Source organism: Engraulis encrasicolus, chromosome 11 (assembly GCF_034702125.1).
Source record: "Engraulis encrasicolus isolate BLACKSEA-1 chromosome 11, IST_EnEncr_1.0, whole genome shotgun sequence".
In the NCBI taxonomy this organism is placed as follows: Eukaryota; Metazoa; Chordata; class Actinopteri; order Clupeiformes; family Engraulidae; genus Engraulis; species Engraulis encrasicolus.
The window spans coordinates 52988663-53010685 of NC_085867.1; the positions used below are offsets into that span (position 1 = coordinate 52988663).

Sequence of the window (22023 nt, forward strand, 5' to 3'; positions counted from 1 at the left end):
AGTCTGAGGTGTTTCTGAGAATGTCAGCAATTAAAACGTGTCATGGTGGAGGTGGACTTTGAAATGTCAGGCACGTAAACATGACCCTTAGCAAACGAATTCCCATAAATGCATGACGCATTTTAATATGCTGGGAGGAAACACAGGCACAAACATTTACAATAAATAGGAGGAGAGAGAAGAGAACTGGTTTAAGGAGAATGAACCCAGTCCTGGTTGACAGAAAAGCGAAACTAAACCACAGCAGCCCTATACTCCAAGTTGACCTCTGTGAATTAGCAGAAAAATGTAGAGCAAGGGATGGCAAGAAGAACGAAGGCAGAAGCGGCCCGGCCTGTTTCAACGTGAAAATCAAAAGGTTGTGCCTTGAGTGCTAATAAGGAACTATTCCCTCACCATATAGAACACCTTTACTCTCTGTCCATGCACCACCATATAAACAAGCCAAAGTCCTTTGTGGGTAAGAGCAGAGCACAGCTCGTGGCCAGTGAGAGAAAAAGGAGGCTCCATGGAGGGTGATTATGAACGTGTGTGTGTGTGTGTGTGTGTGTGTGTGTGTGTGTGTGTGTGTGTGTGTGTGTGTGTGTGTGTGTGTGTGTGTGTGTGTGTGTGTGTGTGTATGCTTATGGGGTGTGTGTGTGTGTGTGTGGGGGGGGGGGGGTCAAAGACTTGAGTTACAGTGGCTTTAGTCAATAATGGTGAGTTTGAGAAGAGTTACTGCAATGAAAACATCCACATGGTCAAAAGGGAACTCTCCTAAAAGAGGAAACTTGTGGAATGCCTGTTTTAGGGACACTGCTGAACTGAATGCGTACCATAGAGGGAGCTTGGTATCGCTTCAAACAGAATCTCCAACTTACACAGAAAAAAAAACCCTGAGCCGAACTTAAGGGATCTGTGGGGGCGTACTATACAGCTTCTCTATGGCATACAACCAACCACCACCACACACCTCATCCCTTTCACATTCCCCCCAATACTCATATTGTCAGAGAGAGCAGAGAGAGGGTCCGAGATGTTTGATATCCCACTCCGAAGTAAAGTTAAAAGTCCTTCATTTTTCTGAATGGGATATCAATGTCTTATCAATGACTTCTAACTTTACTTCAGAGTGCCTCAGACCCTCTCTCTGCTCTCTACATGTATTCCTCTGGACACCGATGGGCACCTGAAGCTTCTTAAAGCCTACCCACAGACGCAACTCTACCTCTCTCTCTCTCTCTCTCTCTCTCTCTCTCTCTCTCTCTCTCTCTCTCTCTCTCTCTCTCTCTCTCTCTCTCTCTCTCTCTCTCTCTCTCAATCTCTCTCTCTCTCTCTACTCATATTTTGATATTTGATTCGGCATGGACACATAGTCATACAGACATGTCTGTTTTGAGCAGAAACTCAGGGCTAGTTAGGGGAACCCCAGGGAATACTAACAAAATCTCCATCCCCCACCATCCTCACCGCCACCACCACCCTCACATGTTCCTACATGCCAGAACGAGCCAAGTTGGAGTCATGGACAACAAATCAACGTGTGTTTGTGCTGGCACAGCAGCCAATGCTTTGCGCACGCTCCGCTTAAGCTCTATGCTCCGATGCAAAGGTTCACCGGGAGAGTGAGGGCCCTGGATGGCTTGGTGTGTGTGTGTGTGTGTGTGTGTGTGTGTGTGTGTGTGTGTGTGTGTGTGTGTGTGTGTGTGTGTGTGTGTGTGTGTGTGTGTGTGTGTGTGTGTGTGTGTGTGTGTGTGTGTGTGTGTGTGTGTGTGTGTGTGTGTGTGTGTGTGTACAGTGTGTTGGCTTGGTGTGAGGAGGAGTCATGAGGAGTTGTATCAAAGTGACGGCTAAGAGGCTGCACGGGGTGGTTAGCGTCACAAGAGGGCTTCTCTGTAATCAGACTTCCATGGCGGACAGACAGCAGCAGAAGATGGGGAGTGTCTTCCCTGCGCTTGCGTTTTCTTAAAAAAACACGCATCACACCATACTTCCACCAACAATCTCATAGATATGCAGATTTCATACATACAGTACGAACAGCCAATGTCCCACCTCTCTCTATTTCTCTCTCTCTTTCTCAACCAAATTCAAATGTTGCTTTATTAGCAGGGCTGTTGAGACACAGTGTTGGCAAAGCATTGCATACAAATAACAAGGCCAAAACAAAAGTATGAATAGTTACTGTTTCTCGCCTCTCTCTCACACACACACACACACACACACACACACACACACACACACACACACACACGCACGCACGCACGCACGCACGCACGCACGCACGCACGCACGCACGCACGCACGCACGCGCACGCACGCACGCACACGCACACGCACACGCACACGCACACGCACACACACACACAGAGCGAGAGTGCTGTCCAGATTGCATTGCTGGCTAGCCCAGGGAGGGGGCGAGGCGAGGCGAGGCATGTCTTGTTCTGAACTCTCTGTTCTGCTTCCAGATGTTTCTTGTTGTCTGGAGCAGCAGAACACCACAGCCAGCGAGACAGAGAGAGATCGAAAGCAAGTCGGCCAAAGAGAGTAGCTCTTCCTAATAACAACTAGCCTAATAACTCCTTCTGATTAAGTCCATGCATTTCTTTGCCATCCACATTATCCACCGACAGAGAAGATAATTGATAAATGATTGATGATTGAAAGAAAAATAGACTGTCCAGTCATAGCATAGTAGCCTATGTGTTATGTTGGATTTGCTCATAAGAAATACTGTGAAAGCAATGGTTACCAGACTGTGATCAGAGAGTTACAATGAGAAGTGATTCAGTGTAGAATAAATGCCTATTAAGAAGTAGATATTATGGCCCTGCCGTGGCTTAACCTTAGGGCACTGGGTTGCTATGCTGGCGACCCGGGTTCGATTCCTGCCTAAATATTTTTTTTCTTCTTTTTTTTTTGTTACTTTGTTTATTGGTAGGATTGTTCACAAGGCTTACAGTTCATTTCAATATAACAAATTCATCATCATCATCATCATCATCATCATCATCATCATCATCATCATCATCAAAATCCTTTTTTTTATTTTTTTTTCCTTCTCTCTTCTTGTTTCTTCTTCTAGTTCACGATATATGCCCATACAAGACTTCAATTCTTTTCAATGACTTTTCAGCATACTACCAAATAAACTTTTTTTTCCCCAAATACGTAAATGACAATAGGTAGTTGACGCAGACAAACATATAGACAAAAACAAACAAACCAACAAAGACAGAGAATAAATAAATAAAAAATAAAAAAGCACTTCAACTGAAACCTTACGAGACAATGATAGAGAGAGAGAGAGAGAGAGAGAGAGAGAGAGAGAGAGAAAGAGACATTCTATAGCTCACCTGTAGGTGTATGTGTGTGTGAAGTAGGTGTTGTATTGGATGTATGTATGTGCTGGTGTAGAGGGTGGGTGTGTGAGAGCATGCATAAGCTGTGAAAGATTTGGAAGCTTATGTTGTTCTATTTTCAAAATAAAGACACATATTATTGCAAAGATTTTCTGGGTACATTTCTTCCCATTTGTGTGAGCACTTTCTAGAAAATAATATATTTTTTTCCATTTCCAAAACATTTTCTATTGTATTATACCATAGCTGGACATCTGGTTGTTTGCTTTGTTTCCATAGTTTTGTAATTTGCTTTAGTGCAGTAAGTCTTAAAATATGAAAAAAAATACGGTGCATGCATTCTTTTTATCCTGTTCGGTAGGTCAATGCCTAATACATTTACTGGTGTTAGAGGTTGTTTAAGATCAAAAATGTATGTGACAGCTCGCCTTACCTCCTCCCAAAATGGTTTTATTATAGGACATGTATAGAATATGTGTGTATGCGACCCTTCTTCTCCACATCCCCTCCAACATTTTATGTCAGCTCCTGAAATATGGGCACATTGTTTAGGTACCATAAAAAATCTTTGATTGACCTTCCAGCCAAACTCTTTCCAGCATTTGGACTGGGTTGTTTTGAAGGTCTCTTTCCATAATTCACTCCAGGCACTATCTGTAATGGTAATTAGGAATTCATTCTCCCATTTTTCTTTTGCCTTGCACTTTGTTTTTGTCATCCTTTGTATTAGTTTATAGGCCTTTGCTAGAGCACCTCCCCTTCTACTTTTGTTTCTATTTTCTAACAAAAAAATTAAAACTTCATTAGTTGCCTTTTCCGCCTTTTGTTGTATATAGCTCCTGACCTGTAAATACTTGAAAAAATGTTTTTGTGGTAGATTGTATCTCTCTGCAAGGGTTTGGAATGAAACTACTATATTTTTTTCAAAAACTTGTGCGAATATGGTCAGTCCTGTACTTGCCCAAGCGTCCAGAATGTTGTCATCTTTTTGTGCTCTAAAATCTGGGTCGTATCTCGTTTTTCTTAGCCGTATGCTTTCACTATTGATTTTTAAATGAGAACTTAATTGTCTCCTGGTCTTTAATGTGTTTCCAATGCAAAATGTTTGTAGATATTGCTTTTGGGTCACTTTTTTAAGGAAAGGTAAAGAGCCAAGTATTCCATTTGACAAAATAAAAATATATATATATATTTTTTAAGTAGATATTATAAAATGTATTGTATCTTTGAACTTTGAAGGGAGCAATGCAGTGGAGGTTAGGGTGACAAAAACATACTTCAGGCCAACTGACCCAATTGTTCCTTGCTCTTAGCACACACAAACCTAGACTCTGTGGACTTGACTTTAGCATCTGACAGACACAAGTAGAGACAGCTCCAGGTTCTGGCCATGGTCACATTCTCCCGGGATGTGGAGAAGCATTTATTGGCTAGCACATGTCAACCACCCTCCAAGCAGAAGATGTGCTAAGTGAGTGCCAGCCATTCTAATCCAGTCAGTAGACTGAGAGACACCATATACCATACTTTTCTCTACTCTATACCACCAGTCATTTCAATCCATTGTTGTCAGTGCACATGTAGAGTAACTGAGTACTTTCAGATGTGTGAGCTTCCTTTCTCGCCTCTCATCTGCTCTTTACTGTAAATGGAAGAGGATATTAAGTTACAATATCAAGTCTTTCCTGATCTACTCGGTGCCATAAAACAGCATTGTGGAATTCAGACCTTGCTCATTATTCATGCAAATCCACATGGCGAAGGTGCTTCATTGCAACTCACTTCCTTCTCCTGCTCTGTAGGCAAATGCTCTCTGATGGAGGTTGAACTGCTGATAAGGAAGTAAGGGGGAGTCATCCAACCGTGTTCAAATACCCAGTCTCTCTTCTGCCTTCACTACTTTCTCTCAATACCTCATTCTTTCCCCCTTCAACCACCTCCTCCCCTTTGTTTTTCTAAACTGCTGCTAGTTACAGTAGGGGCACTTCTCGCTGTAATCCCCAAGAGGTTTGTCTCAGCCATAAGCGCCACCTCCGGTTTCCAGAGTTCATCTGCTGGCTACACTTCTTCAATCTAACCCCCTCGCCAAACCAATGTTTCCTTCTCTGCCTCTCACCGTTTCTCCCAAACCACCACACCCCCTTTCCTTATTTCTCATCCCTAATGGGAAAATGCCTGTACACTAACTCTACACTAGCTGCTGTTGACTCACCCCCCCCCCGCCCCCCTCTCTCTCCTCCTCTCCCTCTGCCACTTGCAGGAAATTGGGTTTCGCAAAAGCCATCAGTCAAAGTTCCCAGCTATGTTCTGAGACTCCGGCACAGGGAAGATGGTCTTTCGATGAGAGAGGCGTGGAGCAACTGCTGCTGGTGTGTGGCATGGTGTATGTGTGTGCGGCGCGCTCTGCCTGTAGAGAGAAGCACCTGGGAGTCCATGTTGGAGCTAAAAGGGCCTTTTGGCAAGATAAACACAACGCATTAAACTGGACTTGTCTTTTTTATGGATGGTTTCGTGAGTTAACATGTCAAAATGTTGTGTTGCTCTACATTGTACTGATTAGGAAAGTCTATGAGGTTTTAGGAGTGTGTACAACTGAGTGTGTGTGTGTGCGTGCATGTGTGTGTGTGTGCGTGTGTGTGTGTGTGTGTGTGTGTGTGTGTGTGTGTGTGTGTGTGTGTATGTGTGTGTGAGAGAGTGAGAGAGAGAGAGAGCGAGAGAGAGTAAAATCAGAATCATAAGCCGGCTGATGAAAAGCACAGTGCCTTGCTGATTGATCCCTCCGTGTGTCGACAGGGAATCCAATTTGTTCAACTAATGAGGGCAGACACACTCAACAAACACCCACATTTCCTGATATACTGTACGTAGGTGCGTGCGCACACACACACACACACACACACACACACACACACACACACACACACACGGACACGCAGTATGATTAGATAATGATAAGACATCATGTTCCACTGAGAGCTATGATTATCTGTGGCTGTCAGTCAGTCAAAATGGCCTCCTCCACTCTCATGACGAAAGAGATGAAGAGAGAGAGAGGGGAATGAAAGAAGAGGGAGGAAAGGAGAGCGAGATGGAGATAAGGGGAGATAGGATGCAGAGAGCGGCTAGAGGCGAGAGAGATTTGACAAAGAGCACATTTGCTTGTGTAATTATCGTCACCGTGGGTGTGATTTGGAGTCAGGTTGTCATAGAGCTGATGAAAAGCACTGGCTCGCTATCCACCCACCGACACAGACAAAAACAGGAACAAAGTGGGACATCCATAAAACGAGCATACAAAACCCAAATAAACAAATTTCCATAACAAAAATGGGATTATTGTCCGCTTTATTTTCCGTGAATTTGTGCCATTTCCTGTCATATCATGTCTAAACAGGTTTTTATCGTCCCATGGTGAATCAATAGCTGTACGTCTAAAAAGAGACAAGAACATAGGCCTATTTGGCTGCTTAAAACAAAAGCCTCACTGGCAGCACCCGTGCTTAAAACCAGCACCGGGGTGTCTGTACACATTCTTCCTCTTGAAAGATGATTAGCTTCCAATTGACTGTAAGCGCTCCGTAATTGCCTAGTGATTATGTAGACATTATGCAGGTTAGCACAGGGCACGGAGACAGAACATGACACTCCCAACGGCAGCGAAGACCCATGACACATGACAGCCATACTTATCGCCAAATCACACACAGCTCTGCTAAGCCCCAACGTTACTGGACCCTTGTATGGTCACCAGATTAGATTCTATAGTGGAGCTTGTGTGTATGTGTGTGCGAAATATGTGTGTGCGTGTAAGTGAGAGTGATTATGACATTATCACTGCGTAAAACACTGTTTTTTCATGCACACACAGTACATACATGCATAGACACATACATAACATATACTCGATCTCAGTAGAATAGTGCAAACACCAACCATCGGCTAACCATGGGTGCGTGCACTAGGGATGGCATAAACCGCACCGAAAACCGAAACCGTACAATTCACACACATACCGAACCGAACCGTGCAATCCATCGCAAACTGCAATTCATGTACTGCCCAGAAAAATATGTAAAACAGAGATTCTAGGAGTATCTTATCCATTATCTCTGATTAAAACATTAGCGTATAAGACCAAATCAGAGGATGACAATTAAAATCACACCATTTTCACATTATAAGCCTATACAAACCATATGCAGGATATTTAGTGATAAGTCCGATTCTATTAGCCAGTGCACCATTTATAATGAACTAAAAAAAAAAAGAACCGTAGAGAACCGAAAACCGTGACCTTGACACCGCGATATGAACCGAACCGTGAATTTTGTGAACCGTACCACCCCTAGCGTGCACATGAGATGCATCTAAAGTTCATTATCCATGCAGTCAAATCTTCAATCCATATTCAAAGCAACTTCCGCATGTGCTAAGGTTGACATGCCTGCTTTCCGGTGTGTGTGTGTGTGTGTGTGTGTGTGTGTGTGTGTGTGTGTGTGTGTGTGTGTGTGTGTGTGTGTGTGTGTGTGTGTGTGTGTGTGTGTGTGTGTGTGTGTGTGTGTGTGTGTGTGTGTGTGTGTTCGTGCGTGCTTGCGCACGTGTATGTGTGTGTGTGTGTGTGTCTATGTGTGCATTCTGCATCTAAGTGACCCACAGGTTATAATTTGCCTACCCCTCGACTAGATGTAGATTAGTGGTGAATTTTCATATGGATAATCAGGCAGATGGATGGCTGTTTCCAGCATGTGCCCTGGGCAAGGAAGCAGAAGTGTGAGATTGTGTGCAGAACTCTGTCTTCATCTCACTTTGCTATCACAAAACATTAGCATGCTCACCATGTGAGGCAAGCCAACATCCTGTACAGTCCTGCTGCTGCTTTTGACATAGCATGGCATGCACCCGGAAGCTGTTTTGTGTCAGGCCCAACTGCCCAGTCAAGAGTGCAGAAACAACACTACAGATATGGAAATGAAGTCAATATGGAAATCAGGCTCAGTTGCACTGTAACTGCACGGTTCTCAATGCGTGTCTGTGATATCACCAGAGACGAAGTTAGAATTAAAAGAATCTGTGATATCACGTGAAGTGATCCAACCAACCAGGTCACAAGAACACTGAATGTGTGCCTGGGCAAATACAAAGCTGAAAATATCTTGATCTTGATCATTTTGAGACAAATATACTGTATTATTTTTTTTAAATATATTTTAGGATGCTTTATTTGATAGTGTTAGTGATGAGATGACAGAAAATGACTAAGAGAGAGAGAGATGTTGCAGGTTTGGGAAATGAACCAGGCCGTATTAGAACCCGGGTCCCCATGCATGTAAGCCCAAATGTGGGGGGCTAGCGCAGTGCACCACAGCTCCCCCCATAATGAAACAAATATTTACATGTATACAAACGACCCTAATGGCTTGTAAGGGACAGGCCCCCAGCACAGATGTCATGCAGTCTACTCTAATGGCACAAACACACCGAAAGTGACAAGAGCAACAACTGCGGTGGAAGTAGTTGACTTAGTATGGAGGAGCTGGCGACAGAAGAGCGATTAGGGCGACAAAAGGCGATTTGTGCAACTCGAGCGACAGTTTGTAGTTGAACTTCAGGGGTTATTATGCAAATGAGCTATGATGCGGTTCGGCAACAGCCACCGCAGCCAATTAGAATGTCGGAATGTTTGCGTTCTGCTTTTAATAGTTGCTTGTTCGCTCATGTCGCTCTCAATAAAAAAAGATGTCAGTGGCTCTCTAGTTTTTGTCTCTTTTGGTGTGTTCGTGCATTAATGGTGCCTGTCTCTGGCTGTCCGCATCAAGTACTAGAGTAACTAGACAGTCCACAGACGCAGGCTTTTGCCTGTGTCTTTGTTTTTCTTGTTCTCCACGTCCATTTCAAAAGGAAATCTAATACGCACAGAGGGCCATATACGCACAGAGGGCCATAAATATTCTTCTTGCCTTTTACTCTCCCTCCCATCACCACTCTCATCATCATGGCCTCCCCTCCCTCTCCCCACACTTCCTTCCGTTAGCTTGATTGGTCTGCATGTTAGCTATGTGGGATCAATAATCGCTCAACTCAGCACACAGTGGCTCCTAATGTTGCCGGTCTGTCCTGCCTAGCCTACCCTACCCTACCCTACCCTGCCTCCTTCTTCCTCCTCCTGAGGCTTTCCCCATCCCGCAGCCAATTACACGATATGATCAATACAGCTCGCCCGTAATGGGATATGGGCCGCCTTGGGCCAGCCGAAGTCACGCAGCGGCCGGGGGAGCTCCAACATCCACTCTAAGTGTTGTGCTATAAAAATGGGGAGGGGGAGACACACGGCGATATTAAAGAGAGGATTATCTGCTCAAGCAGGCAGGAACCGGTGGAAGGAGACGAACGCATGAAGAAGGCTCAGGAGGGATGGAGCGCCAGCTATGGAAGCAAGTAGACTAGCAGGCAGAACTTGAGGTATGAAACAGGAAGACGTGAGTGGCGTTGCAGTGCAGGGTTGTGTGGAAGAGGGAAGCGGAAGAAGGCGGAGAGGCAAAGAGATAGGGAAAAAGGTAGGAGGAGTTTTCACGTTTTTTTTCCAGAGACAAAGACAAAGCACAGCAGGCCTCTATCCGAGATGAGTCCCACCCCCCTCTCTGATGCTTATCCACAGCTGCGGGAGAGTAGGAAGTAACCATCAATCACAGCGGCCAACACACAACAAGGAAAAGGGAAGAGATAAAACAAACGCGCATGTAGGCTACAGTATGTGCCGCACGCACACGTCACTGAAAGGGAGCAGCATACTGTAGCTCTATGGCTTGGCTTGTGACTTTCGCTGTGTGTGTGTGTGTGTGTGTGTGTGTGTGTGTGTGTGTGTGTGTGTGTGTGTGTGTGTGTGTGTGTGTGTGTGTGTGTGTGTGTGTGTGTGTGTGTGTGTGTGTGTGTGTGTGTGTGTGTGTGTGTCAGGGTCTGTTAGTGTTATTAAAAGATTCTTAGTGAATTTTATGACAAGACCACTATGGATGCACAGAGAGAAATCAGGACAGAAATGAATAGCCTATAGATGGAGGAATGGGTACATTATGAACAAAAACAGAAAGAATGTGAAATAAAGGTGAAGAGGAGCAAAGGGACATACAATCTCTCTGTTTTGTCATCTCCATGCCATTTGTACCAGATAAACACTCCACACTGAAGTCATCCGACCCCATCATCCCCACCCCAACCCAAAGCCCCGGCATGTGCTGGTATCTGCCTTAGTAACAGTATAGGGTATGTTCTCCACACCCATCTCCTCAGGGTACTGCTTGCCCCACACACTAGATCAGTGTTTTGTTGACATGGCCTACCTGTCGAGGTGAACTACGGTACAAAGTCAAAACAAAGCAGAATATTAGCATCCCTCGGTTTAGGATTACGGTTTGGGTTAGGGCTATGTTATCAGGCTACTGGTAGCTCAATTCGACAATACAGCCCATTTCAACCGAATAACTAATATATTGCTCACTCGCTATCGTCGCCACCGGGGAGAAGCCTGCTCCCGCGACAGCTAAAGCTAGAGCTCAGCAGTGTTTCCAGCTGGACAAGCAAAGAAACGAGTTCCCTTGCAAAAAAAAGGGAGGAAGGAGACAGATCTGTTGATAGAGAAAATCATCCACACAAAATATTTCCTTCGTTTATTATTATTTTTATGCCTTTTGATTGATGGTACAGTGAAGAGACAGGAAACGGGTGGGGAGAGAGAGATGGGGAAGGATTGGGAAATGAACCAGGCCAGAATCGAACCCGGGTCATTTACCTTTGTGTACTACTTAATCACAATGCTCTGAAAAATTAACAAAGTATTAACATTTATTTTATAAATTTATTTATTAACATAATTTTATTTTAGAAATGCTTTACCCAGTACCCATAATTCTATGGTACACATACAGAGGGAGATGAGGACTATTATCTCAACCACTTCCCCATAACAAAACTAACCACAATAATGGCAAGTGTACTCATTAGAGATAGCATGACCCACAGACACTACGGGTAGGGCAACATGCTGATGATATTTCCCTTCAGACACTCAACACCCCTGAAGCCCCAGGCGTTTCTCTGGCAGAGTCACTACGCTGAAGAATCTGAGATACTTGCATGGTGGAGGAAAAACAAGACTTCAGGTTTTCTAAAGCTACAGTATACAGAAGCTGTGGTTCCAGCCTACGGCCATGCACGCATGCATGCACACACACACACACACACACACACACACACACACACACACACACACACACACACACACACACACACACACACACACGTTTACAAGAAAACAGAAGTGTGTCTACTGTAGCATGTGGTTATAGCACGAATGAAAGGCTACAGACGTCAGCCAGACAAAGCTCACCTGACAGTGTGATGGGATACCACTTGGACATGTGTCCAGTTTATCTTCCACCGCAGTCTCACGTAATAGTCTCTTTATGTGAGGCCTGTGACCTAAACGGAATGGATTTATTGATGCACAGATCAATGGAGAAAATTATTGAACTCGAGTTAAAAACCCGCTGGAAATAGAGAGCAATAGTTTGGGCACACGACGCCGACCATCAGTCTACAATCTCGATTGCGTGCCACCTCCGCTCATCTCCCCTCTCCATATCTCTCCCATACACACCAGACAGAGCTCAAGACACAGTGATCTGTGGGTGTCTAGTTGACAGTGCTGAAGGAAGACAATTCATCTTGCCAATGCAATACAGGAATATGGCTTCTAGAGACTACACAGTAAATTCCGCAGTGCTCATTTAACACTTAGAGAGTTGATTTGACATCATTTGGACTCAAATGAACTCTCTAAGTGTTGAATTAACACCACAACATTTACTGTGTAGGTGTCTCTCTCTTATTGATCTTGAGTCGAGTGCAGAGAGGAAAAAGAAACAGCTTGGAAAGTAGGACTGGACGATGAATCACTCTCAGATCGTGACCATGATGAAATTATGAAGTGATAAAATGAATCTCAATCAATTTAAATCAATTTCTGCTTTGTTCTTGATCAAAATGACACACGCAATGTATGAGCTCTCGCACATTATTAAAAAGGAGCCTGGGTCCCTGGGTGCATGCATGCTTGTGTTTGTGTGTCAGTGAGGAGGAGCGAGAGAGGACGAAGAGCAAAAGAGCATTCCTATCTAGACGCTGCTACACAGTATTAGGAAACAAACTGATATCAGACAATAGGAAAATAGATTGCACTCGTCTTAACCCCTTAGCGCAGAGCCCATGTTATAACCTTAATGTCACCAACATTGTAATGGCTATGTCTTAATCTGTCATTTAAGGCTCTTGGTACTGTCATAGCAATGTTGTTATGATGTAGTTCAGTATTTTCAGCAATAGTGAATAGGCCCTCCAGCGACCCCATCTGCAGTAAGAGGCTACGAGAGAGAGACAGAGAGAGAAACAGAGACGAAGGAAGTACCAAATGAATGGGGTGGGTTGGGTGTTCTTTTGTGGCTCCAGACAGCAGGCATCACTCTGTAGTACGCCACAGAGCACAGAGGACACAGGCAACCCCTCAGGAGCATTCTTCCGAGGCCTGAATGGGCCTGATTCACACATGGCACACTCACATCCTCTCAAAGAACCCTCAGAGCCGCTGCCAAATCTGAGTGTGTGTGTGTGTGTGTGTGTGTGTGTGTGTGTGTGTGTGTGTGTGTGTGTGTGTGTGTGTGTGTGTGTGTGTGCGTGTGTCTGTGTGTGTATGTGTGTGTGTGTGTGTGTGTGTGTGTGTATGTGTATGTGTGTGTGTGACAGAGAGAGGGGGGGGGGGAGTATGTGCATGCAGGGACATCTTTTCCAAGAAGGCCAGTGTGCCGCAAACATCCTGGCCACAACTGTCCAGCATAGAATTCCTTGTGAGGGCTGACAAGCTGGGACTGTGTGAAGAGGAGTACATGCAGACATTTCTGGACCTCCTACGACCCAGTTCAACATGCTATGCTGAGGTGAGGTGGAACTGCAGCACATGTACTGTTTTCATGCCGACTACTGCGATGCTGGAGCCTGTTCCCACACCTGTTACGTTCCGAACTGAAGCGCTTCCCTACGACGCACCCGCGTTTATAACAGGTTGCGTTCTTTGCCACATAGTGACTCTGTGTTATCCAGATGAACCTGCTGACGTCTACGTTGTCGTGATGGTCCGCAGAGGAAAGCTAAGTATTTTTCAGTTTCCGAACACTCGGATTTTCGGTGTGAACACGTCAGTCGGTTCGAGATTAGGTGCTGAAAGGGCACCAGCAGAGTTCTCTGTCTGCCTCAACGAGCCAAGACACACATACACACAGCTGATTATTGATTCACATCCTCACATACACACACACACACAGCAGAGTGTTGAAAGTAGCAGCTGTTTAGATGGAGAGGTTAGGGAGCAAAGGCGGGAAGGGAAGGGAAGGGAAGGGAAGGGAAGGGAAGGGAAGGGAAGGGAAGGGAAGGGAAGGGAAGGGAAGGGAAGGGAAGGGAAGGGAAGGGTGTCATTGTTGATCCACACACCACCTATAACTCCAGTCCACCTCTTTTCCTCAATCACATTATGAGACCCCACCCACTTACCCTTCCCAACTGGGGCGGCCCAGTGCTGAGTGTCGCAGCTGCATGACCCGGGAAGTGTCCCTAACGAGCTCCATCAATGAGATTACTTACATCCGGCAGCCACCGGGTCAAGAGGTCACATGTACAGCCCGGGCCCGAGATTAAATTACACCAGAGGCAAGGAGCCCAACCCCTCCAAACTCAGCCGTTTCTCTGTCACTCCCACTCCCTCTCTCTCTCTTTTACCCTCTTTCCCTCTCTCTCTCTCTCTCTCTCTCTCTCTCTCTCTCTCTCTCTCTCTCTCTCTCTCTCTCTCTCTCTCTCTCTCTCTCTGCCGCTTCCTCTGTCTTCACATTATCCTCCCTCGGTGGCTACTCCTTTCCATCCTATATTATTATAATCCATCTCTTGCTTTCATCGCCTCTCATTCTGCCTCATTCACTTTGCAGCTCTCTGCTCTACCTACAGCCCCAATCGCACCCGCGCAATCACACACGTGCAAACACACACATGTGCAAACACACACATGCAAACACCGGCACAAACGCACACGCGCTAACACACACGCACATGCATGCACACACACACACTAATCCATTCCATTCACGGTTTCTCACTATAAATTATATCCAAAAATCATGAACCATGAAGAATCATGTACCCATACATCAAAATATTATACAGTGAATACTCTATCTATTAGAAATTCACAATTAAATCATGATGCACTCACATTGATGGTGACTAAGATTTACATGCAAATTGATAGAAAATGTCTGATTACCATTACTTGCACTTTGTGTATTAGTTACACATAAGGACAGTGCCCAAAGCTGATACATCGAATAGGCTGCATATGTTGCGTGTGTGTGTGTGTGTGTGTGTGTGTGTGTGTGTGTGTGTGTGTGTGTGTGTGTGTGTGTGTGTGTGTGTGTGTGTGTGTGTGTGTGTGTGTGTGTGTGTGTGTGTGTGTGTGTGTGTGTGTGTGTGTGCGTGCACGCGAGAAGAAGCAGGGCCCAAACCAGAAACAAATTCTTCTAAACAACTTTTCCCAGATCCATGAAACACCAGTACACACTAGACACAGAAAGCATTTGTATCATATTCCCACAGCAGTGGACTATCTCTCTTGCTGAGTATGCTGTTGCATTACAGCTAAATGGAGTGCTTTTACCCAGACTCATCTGAGTGTCCAGACACAATCACATGCACCAACCCACATGCAAACAACTGATATGGTGTGCAGGTCTGGGTCTGAAATTCTCAAACAAGTTCCGCACAGACTGTTCAAAGTGTAACTGAGATTAGTCACAGTACCTTACATTTTTCTACATTCAGCATAACGTGCATACACCGCTTCTCTCTCTCTCTCTCTCTCTCTCTCTCTCTCTCTCTCTCTCTCTCTCTCTCTCTCTCTCTCTCTCTCTCTCTCTCTCTCTCTCTCTCTCTCTCTCTCTCTCTCTCTCTCTCTCTCTCTCTCTCTCCCACACAACAGGAAAGAAAGACACAAATATGAGGTCCAAGTTCAACAAGAGTGCTAGGACTTCTAGTCTGTAGGCTCTCTGCTCTCTGGAAAAATGTGGATGTAAAAAACTGAAATGTTTTCTTTTTTGGAAGGGCTATTTTTACATGCGCACTACACTATAAACAAACATACCCCTTTGAACAACATCCTGTTGCTGATTGAGCATGAGTATGTGTGTAAGAGGGGGGGGCAATAAGTTCCTGAATCATGGAACAGAAGCTCATTGAAATGCTGTGTTTATTTCCATACCCACAGCAGCTCAGGCGTGACACAGAGAACGGACACTATGTGTGACCAGGGTTACGGATGAGAAGATGTTACTGATGGTGTGAAAGAGAGGGAGAGAAAGAGGAAGCTAGAGAGAGAGAGAGACAGACAGAGACAGACAGACAGACAGACAGACAGACAGACAGACAGACAGACAGACAGACAGACAGACAGACAGACAGACAGACAGAGATCATAACCTGTCTGTCCTACTGCACTCTGTCACTAATGAACAGTGCTATAATTGGCCAACCCACCCATTCCATTTGGAAAGGACACTGGAATCTGTGGTTCACAACCAGGCAAGTGGGTGCATGTTGAAGCATGGGGAGGGGCTAAGATGGGAAAGATATGGATACTGAAAGACTTCCAGACTAAAGAGCCTTCAGGCTAAAGAGGCTTACTGACCTGAAAATACTGCAATGAGCAAGTAAGAAGCTACAGTTTCATGACTGTCATTTTTCTAGGCTGATTGCAGCAGATAGCAGTCTGTAAGTGTAAGGTATGGTGTAAGTGTACTGACACTACATATAGCAGGCTGTAAGTGTAACGCATGGTGTTAGTGTAAGTGTAAGGTATGGTGATGTATGTATGGTGTTAGTGTAAGTGTAAGGTATGGTGTACTGTAAGTAACTGTCAAAAAAGTCACAGTGTAACAGATGAGGAGAAATGTCAAGTCCTCTTACTAACATAGCTAACTAGCGTCCAACCAGTACTAAACATTTGTGACGTATAGGCCAGTGGTTCCCAAACTTCCGGCAGGGCCAGGGATCCCTTTTTGGATTTACATGAATACTTTGTCCGCCAATATGCTAGAAATCCAGAGGACAGCAAATACATCTATTGGATTTCCTGTTGTTATGCAATGTCCCTTTTGTCCGTGATATCCCTTCAGGTTCGTTCCAGACCATGGTATGTTTATCAAAATCATGAAAAAGCTCAATCACAGAAAGAGAATGAGAAAAAGCAAAGCGAGTATTGCAAACCAATTTGCTTGACTCATATTCTCCCATAGGACTGCCCAACAGTTCCTTCCTCGGGTCATCAGGATCTTTGTCCGAGTTTAAGACTGATTTTTTTCACAAACCACATAAACACAGTCTCCTTTCAAGCATCACCTCCGCCCATACTCAATCAAGAATCTAAAACTAATCAGATTCAGATCAGATTCGCCTAGGGCTAGTTACATAGTCGTTAAGATTCCAGTCTCTGTTGACAAACATTCTTTCTTGAAATCTGAGATGATTTAGTTGGGCTGTAGTATCAACAAGGAGGGAGACCAGCTCACAGGATTAGCCTAAAATCACACACAACTTCAACATGGTGGCTTTAACTAATCTTTAACCCCTTAAAACATGGCGTTATACATTTGTTGTTACCAGAATGGCCATGACCAAGTTGTAGTGCATTACTAAAGGCTCTGTGTTGTGTCATAGTAGAGTAATAGCCTACTATGGTAATTAACCTTTAAATGAGTATTACGGTGTGCCTCAGATGGTACATTGTTCATTATGGGGCTACAGAAGGAAGTGTGGGTGTACCTTCTTCCTCACACATTGCAGCAAAGCAGTTAAGCAAAGGAAAAGGTTCCACAGTAAACCACAACGCAATTTTCATTCATCACATTAACATGCACCACCTGGGGATCCCATAAGGAAAAAACAAAGTGAGCGACGCCGACTGCAACACAGATGAGGAGGCATACAGGAAGCTTTGGAGATCGCTTAGCGGCTCATGCATGCACAAAAACAAACACCACAAGAGTCCGGAATCTCTTGACTTGACAACCGCGTGTGTGCGTGTGTGTGTTTATACGTTTATGAATGAAGTGTGTGTGTGTGTGTGTGTGTGTGTGTGTGTGTGTGTGTGTGTGTGTGTGTGTGTGTGTGTGTGTGTGTGTGAGATAGTGTACTTGTGTTCTCTTATAGCATTAAGAAATTAATAATTAAGAAATAAATGTTTATGAAATGAATAAATGAAAAAGTGTGTGTGTGTGTGTGTGTGTGTGTGTGTGTGTGTGTGTGTGTGTGTGTGTGTGTGTGTGTGTGTGTGCGTGCGTGCATGCGTGCGTGTGTGTGTGTGTGTAAAATGAACTTCCCCCTACGGTGGCTGATGATGGGCATTGGGTCTGATGCTGAAGGTGATGGTGTTGGAGGCCATATACATACCAGATATACTCTATATAGTGTATTATGCTCTATATGTGTATATGGTGCTGGAGGCTGGAGGAGGTGGGGGGGACTTGCCTGTTGGATGGCGACCACTTTGTGGCCCGGGCTGAAGTGGAGTGAGGGCGGGGAGGAAAGCAGTAAATTAGAGGGCCGCGTGTATCAAAGCCCGCCGTGACCTTTCCCCAGTCGTAAATCACCCTCCCCATTCTCCTGCCAGTTCTGCCTTAATACCAATTTGTCACACGGGAGCGGCGACAAGGAAAAAGTGACAAGGCCCGCCGACCGACCAGCTTCAGGAGCTGAGAGGAGGATGGGCGGGTGGAGGGTCGATCCCCACCCCCTCTATCCATCCCATTCACTGCAGTTTTGAGAGGGGTAAAGGAGTGGATTTGCCATCACAGGTGCCATAGCGTGGGAATAACTGTTCATACAGAGCACAAACAGACAGACACACACACTTGTACCGTACATATGTTAACTGCTGGGTCCACTGGATATAGCAGTTAAGTTAATGAATGCTGTCCTTTTTGCTTAGTCATCCCATGTGTCTTAACACAGTCATCAATCCACGTGCAAACCTATGGCAACCCACTCAAAATGTCAACCAAATTCTGCAGAACACTGGTACAATATCACACACACACACACACACACACACACACACACACACACACACACACACACACACACACACACACACACACACACACACACACACAGCACAGCACAGCACAGCACAGCACAGCACACACACCTCAAATCAGACAACTATCCCTGGGACTTTCTGTCAACGTCTCCAGGCTTCTAGGCTAGTGTGTCACAACTGCACGATGGAAGGCACTGCCGCAGGGAATTGAGCTCACCAAGGCTAGCCAAGGAAAACACCCAAATGCTCCATGCACTACTCCATGCCAAAGTCAACAGTCAAACCACTTAACAATTAGCCAGCCATGCACCTCCTATACCTAGCCCAACTGAAGACTACAGTGGTATACAAAGCTTCAGGAGGGGGAATGTTTAGTTCAAACAGCCAGTCCAACCTCCTACACATCTCCCCCTCCCAAATAGACTAACTGTGGTCGATACATGTGTTTCATTCTTCGGAAGCCCTCATCACAATGAAGACAGATGAGAGCAAAAGAGTGCAAGATGAATTCGTGGACATGCCGACCATTTACACATGTAATGGGGAAATTGTGATGAAGTCCCATCTCTTAGCTGTAAGAACATTACTCTCATTCCACTTCCTCCTGAGAACACTGGCAGACGTCCACATTCCAGAATGCTCTCCAGTTTCTACCCTCTCTCTCTCCCTCTGTTTCTGTTTCACTCTCTCATTCTCTTTCATGTTGACACAGCCATAAGCCCTGGATTCCCTCTTGACCAGCAGGAACAAGCGCCATCCACCTCCTCATACCTCAAAAACTACCCGCGCGCGCACACACGCACACACACACACACACACACACACACACACACACACACACACACACACACACACACACACACACACACACACACACACATCTTGCATCTGCCATTCAAAATGCTCCAACATGGAGATATTGAACATTAATAACATAGGAATATTTCATTAATTCAGTTGGAGTATTTGTCCCAGATTTGTTTAGTTCATTACATACATTTGTATTACTTTTATATATTTCCATTGATAGAAGTCCTACTGAGTGACATTTCATAGACTTGGGTAGTTTGCCATACACCTAGGAGGTGCTCTCTGAGTCAACCGCACCCCTCACATAGAGAGTGCCAGAGTGGATAATACAATCTTACAATCTCTGCCTCAGACAACACAAGTGCCCTCGAGCTATGTTTCACAACTTTCGGATCAACGCTCGATTCATCGGAGCCAGAGACGTTATTACCTGCCCGGGAAGTAGCGTTTTGGAACAGGATGTAATAACAACGTAATGTGGCTCTTACAGATACACCTGGCACGCACCCAGCGCACCGAGCGCCTTCTCGTGTTCATTTACTGCAATAAATACAAGGGTGTATCTGGTGACGACAATCTGGGTAATCACTGCAGCGTATGAGCATAATTTGCTGTCGGAGTTCCAAAGTTACAGTTCACAGTCCACATTTCTCATTTTTTTTTCACAAGGTATAGGGATTTGATTGTGTACGTGTTGGGACATGACAGGTCACGTAAAGTACCCTATGTCACCTTACCTGAGACATCTGTGGTCTGAAGTTTATCTGCTTTAGGTCCACCGATCCAGGTGACAGATTGTGCAACATTTGACACAAGAGCACGCCATCCCGGAGTGCCTGAGCCAAATCGAATACAACTGCAGAGGGCCAGACAACCCGGTGGTTCGGGGGCAAAACCTTGCAATCTATCAACCACCGACCGCACTGTCTCCATTCCTCCATGTCGTCTTCAGGGTCGGCAAGCGTCGCACCCACACCGGATTTGGCCAACAGTGTGGCGCTGGCACAGCTGCCTCCTCCTTGACTTGCCTCACTTAGAAAAGAGCAGTCCCGAATACCAACCTGTACACCACCGGTTAATTGAACGATGTGCACCAAATAAATATTCAGGCTGAACCGATAACAATAATTCAACGAAAAGACACTACTAGTAATTTGTCCTAGTTCGACGGGCTAGCAATACATCCCTTCCGTCTCCTTTCCCAAGTCGTTGTTTTCCCCTGTGTTCTTCGGCATTCGGTGGCCTCCTATGAACAGTTAAAACGGCAATGTTACTTCATCACCGATTTCAAAGTTTCGTGTCAGTAAGAGACAATGTCGGCCACAAAGGTGACGATTGTAGGCGACTTTATCACACCACACAATACACGATTGAAGCTATTTTTTCAATTTAAATTCCCAAGAGCCAGGCTGTGTTTCCTTTTTTTCATCATTTTCCTGAAATGTTGCAACGTTCGCCAGATATTCTCAGCAAAAGTGCGTAAATTGCGCACCAGGAGTTGTCAGTTCCAGCAAGGTCCTGTTCTTTTCGTGCGCAATGGTGAGAAGAACCAAGTTTAAGGAAAGAACAGTTATATGCAATGTTTCCACGTCAGATTATTTAAAAGGGAACAGAGTTGTAAATCCTTGCTCCGGCAACCTCGGCGATACACGAAGAGGATGTCAACATTTTACACGTCGAAATGCCTTTCTCAGCAGTTTAGAAGTGGTGACAGGTATAGATGACCATAAGATGAACAATTTTCTTTAGATATAGTCTTCAATAACACTAAACTGTTGAAGCACCAGAGATGTCTGTCCGCCGCTTGTCCTGCTGAAACATGCCCGTCAGGCGAGCTTCCATCTGCAACGAAAGCTAAATAGCTGTCCGTTTAATGTTCGGTAACCGCTTTGTTGATAGCGCGGTGTTTATCCCCTTGTTTGCAGTCTCATTTGATTGTTTTTAGTTGTCCTAGGCGCAGCAGAATCCTATGTGTTCACCTTTCTCAACCACTACGCGTGCCCTCACAGAGCAGAATCGTAGACTGTGGAGGAAACGTGCGCGCGCAAGACAGCAAAAGGGCGGCGAAAGATTACATCTGGGTTCCGGCTACGCTAGTGTACAGTCTGCGAACTTGTAGTAGTAGTGACCACTCTAAGTTGTATTGCCGTTAAGAAAATAACAAAAACGCCTCATAAAAGAAAGCTGAGATGACCATGCGTTTTGTATCACCGGTAGCCTAAATAAACCGAGAGACGGTCGGGCCAGATGTGACAGCAATCACTGCAAGAGCAATTTCCCCGGCATACAATAGGCTAGGCCTATACGTCGTAGGCCTATACAGCCGTAAAATTATTGTTTGATAAAGATGTGTATGTCCCAACATGGGGCCTACGTCTTATCGTGTAATTAAGGAATTTTGCCACACAGCCTAGTCAAAAGTTGCATCTGGGAGATTAGGACCAACCCTTGGCATGAAGTCTCTCTCTCTCTCTCTCTCTCTCTCTCTCTCTCTCTCTCTCTCTCTCTCTCTCTCTCTCTCTCTCTCTCTCTCTCTGTGTGATATAAAGCCCAACTGAGAAGCTCCAACTCCCATTGTCATTGTGACACAGCACTCCACAGTACACAAGTGTTCACTGCACACTGCACACAACGAAATTGCATTTATGCCTCACCCATGCAATGGGGCAGCCCCCAATGGCACCCCAAGGG

The 22023-nt window shown here is 45.1% G+C and overlaps 1 protein-coding gene across 2 annotated transcripts in view; it reads right to left on the bottom strand.

Annotated features, from left to right (window-relative positions):
• vav2 (vav 2 guanine nucleotide exchange factor) overlaps window positions 1-21344 on the bottom strand; it is a 236715-nt gene extending 215371 nt beyond the window's left edge. For both annotated transcript variants that reach the window (XM_063210958.1, XM_063210957.1), the window contains exon 1: window positions 20070-21344. In XM_063210958.1, coding sequence (XP_063067028.1) covers window positions 20070-20273 — 204 coding nt within the window. In that variant the 5' untranslated portion in view covers window positions 20274-21344. The remainder of the gene's footprint in view (window positions 1-20069) is intronic.
• Between the last annotated feature and the right edge of the window lie 679 nt (window positions 21345-22023).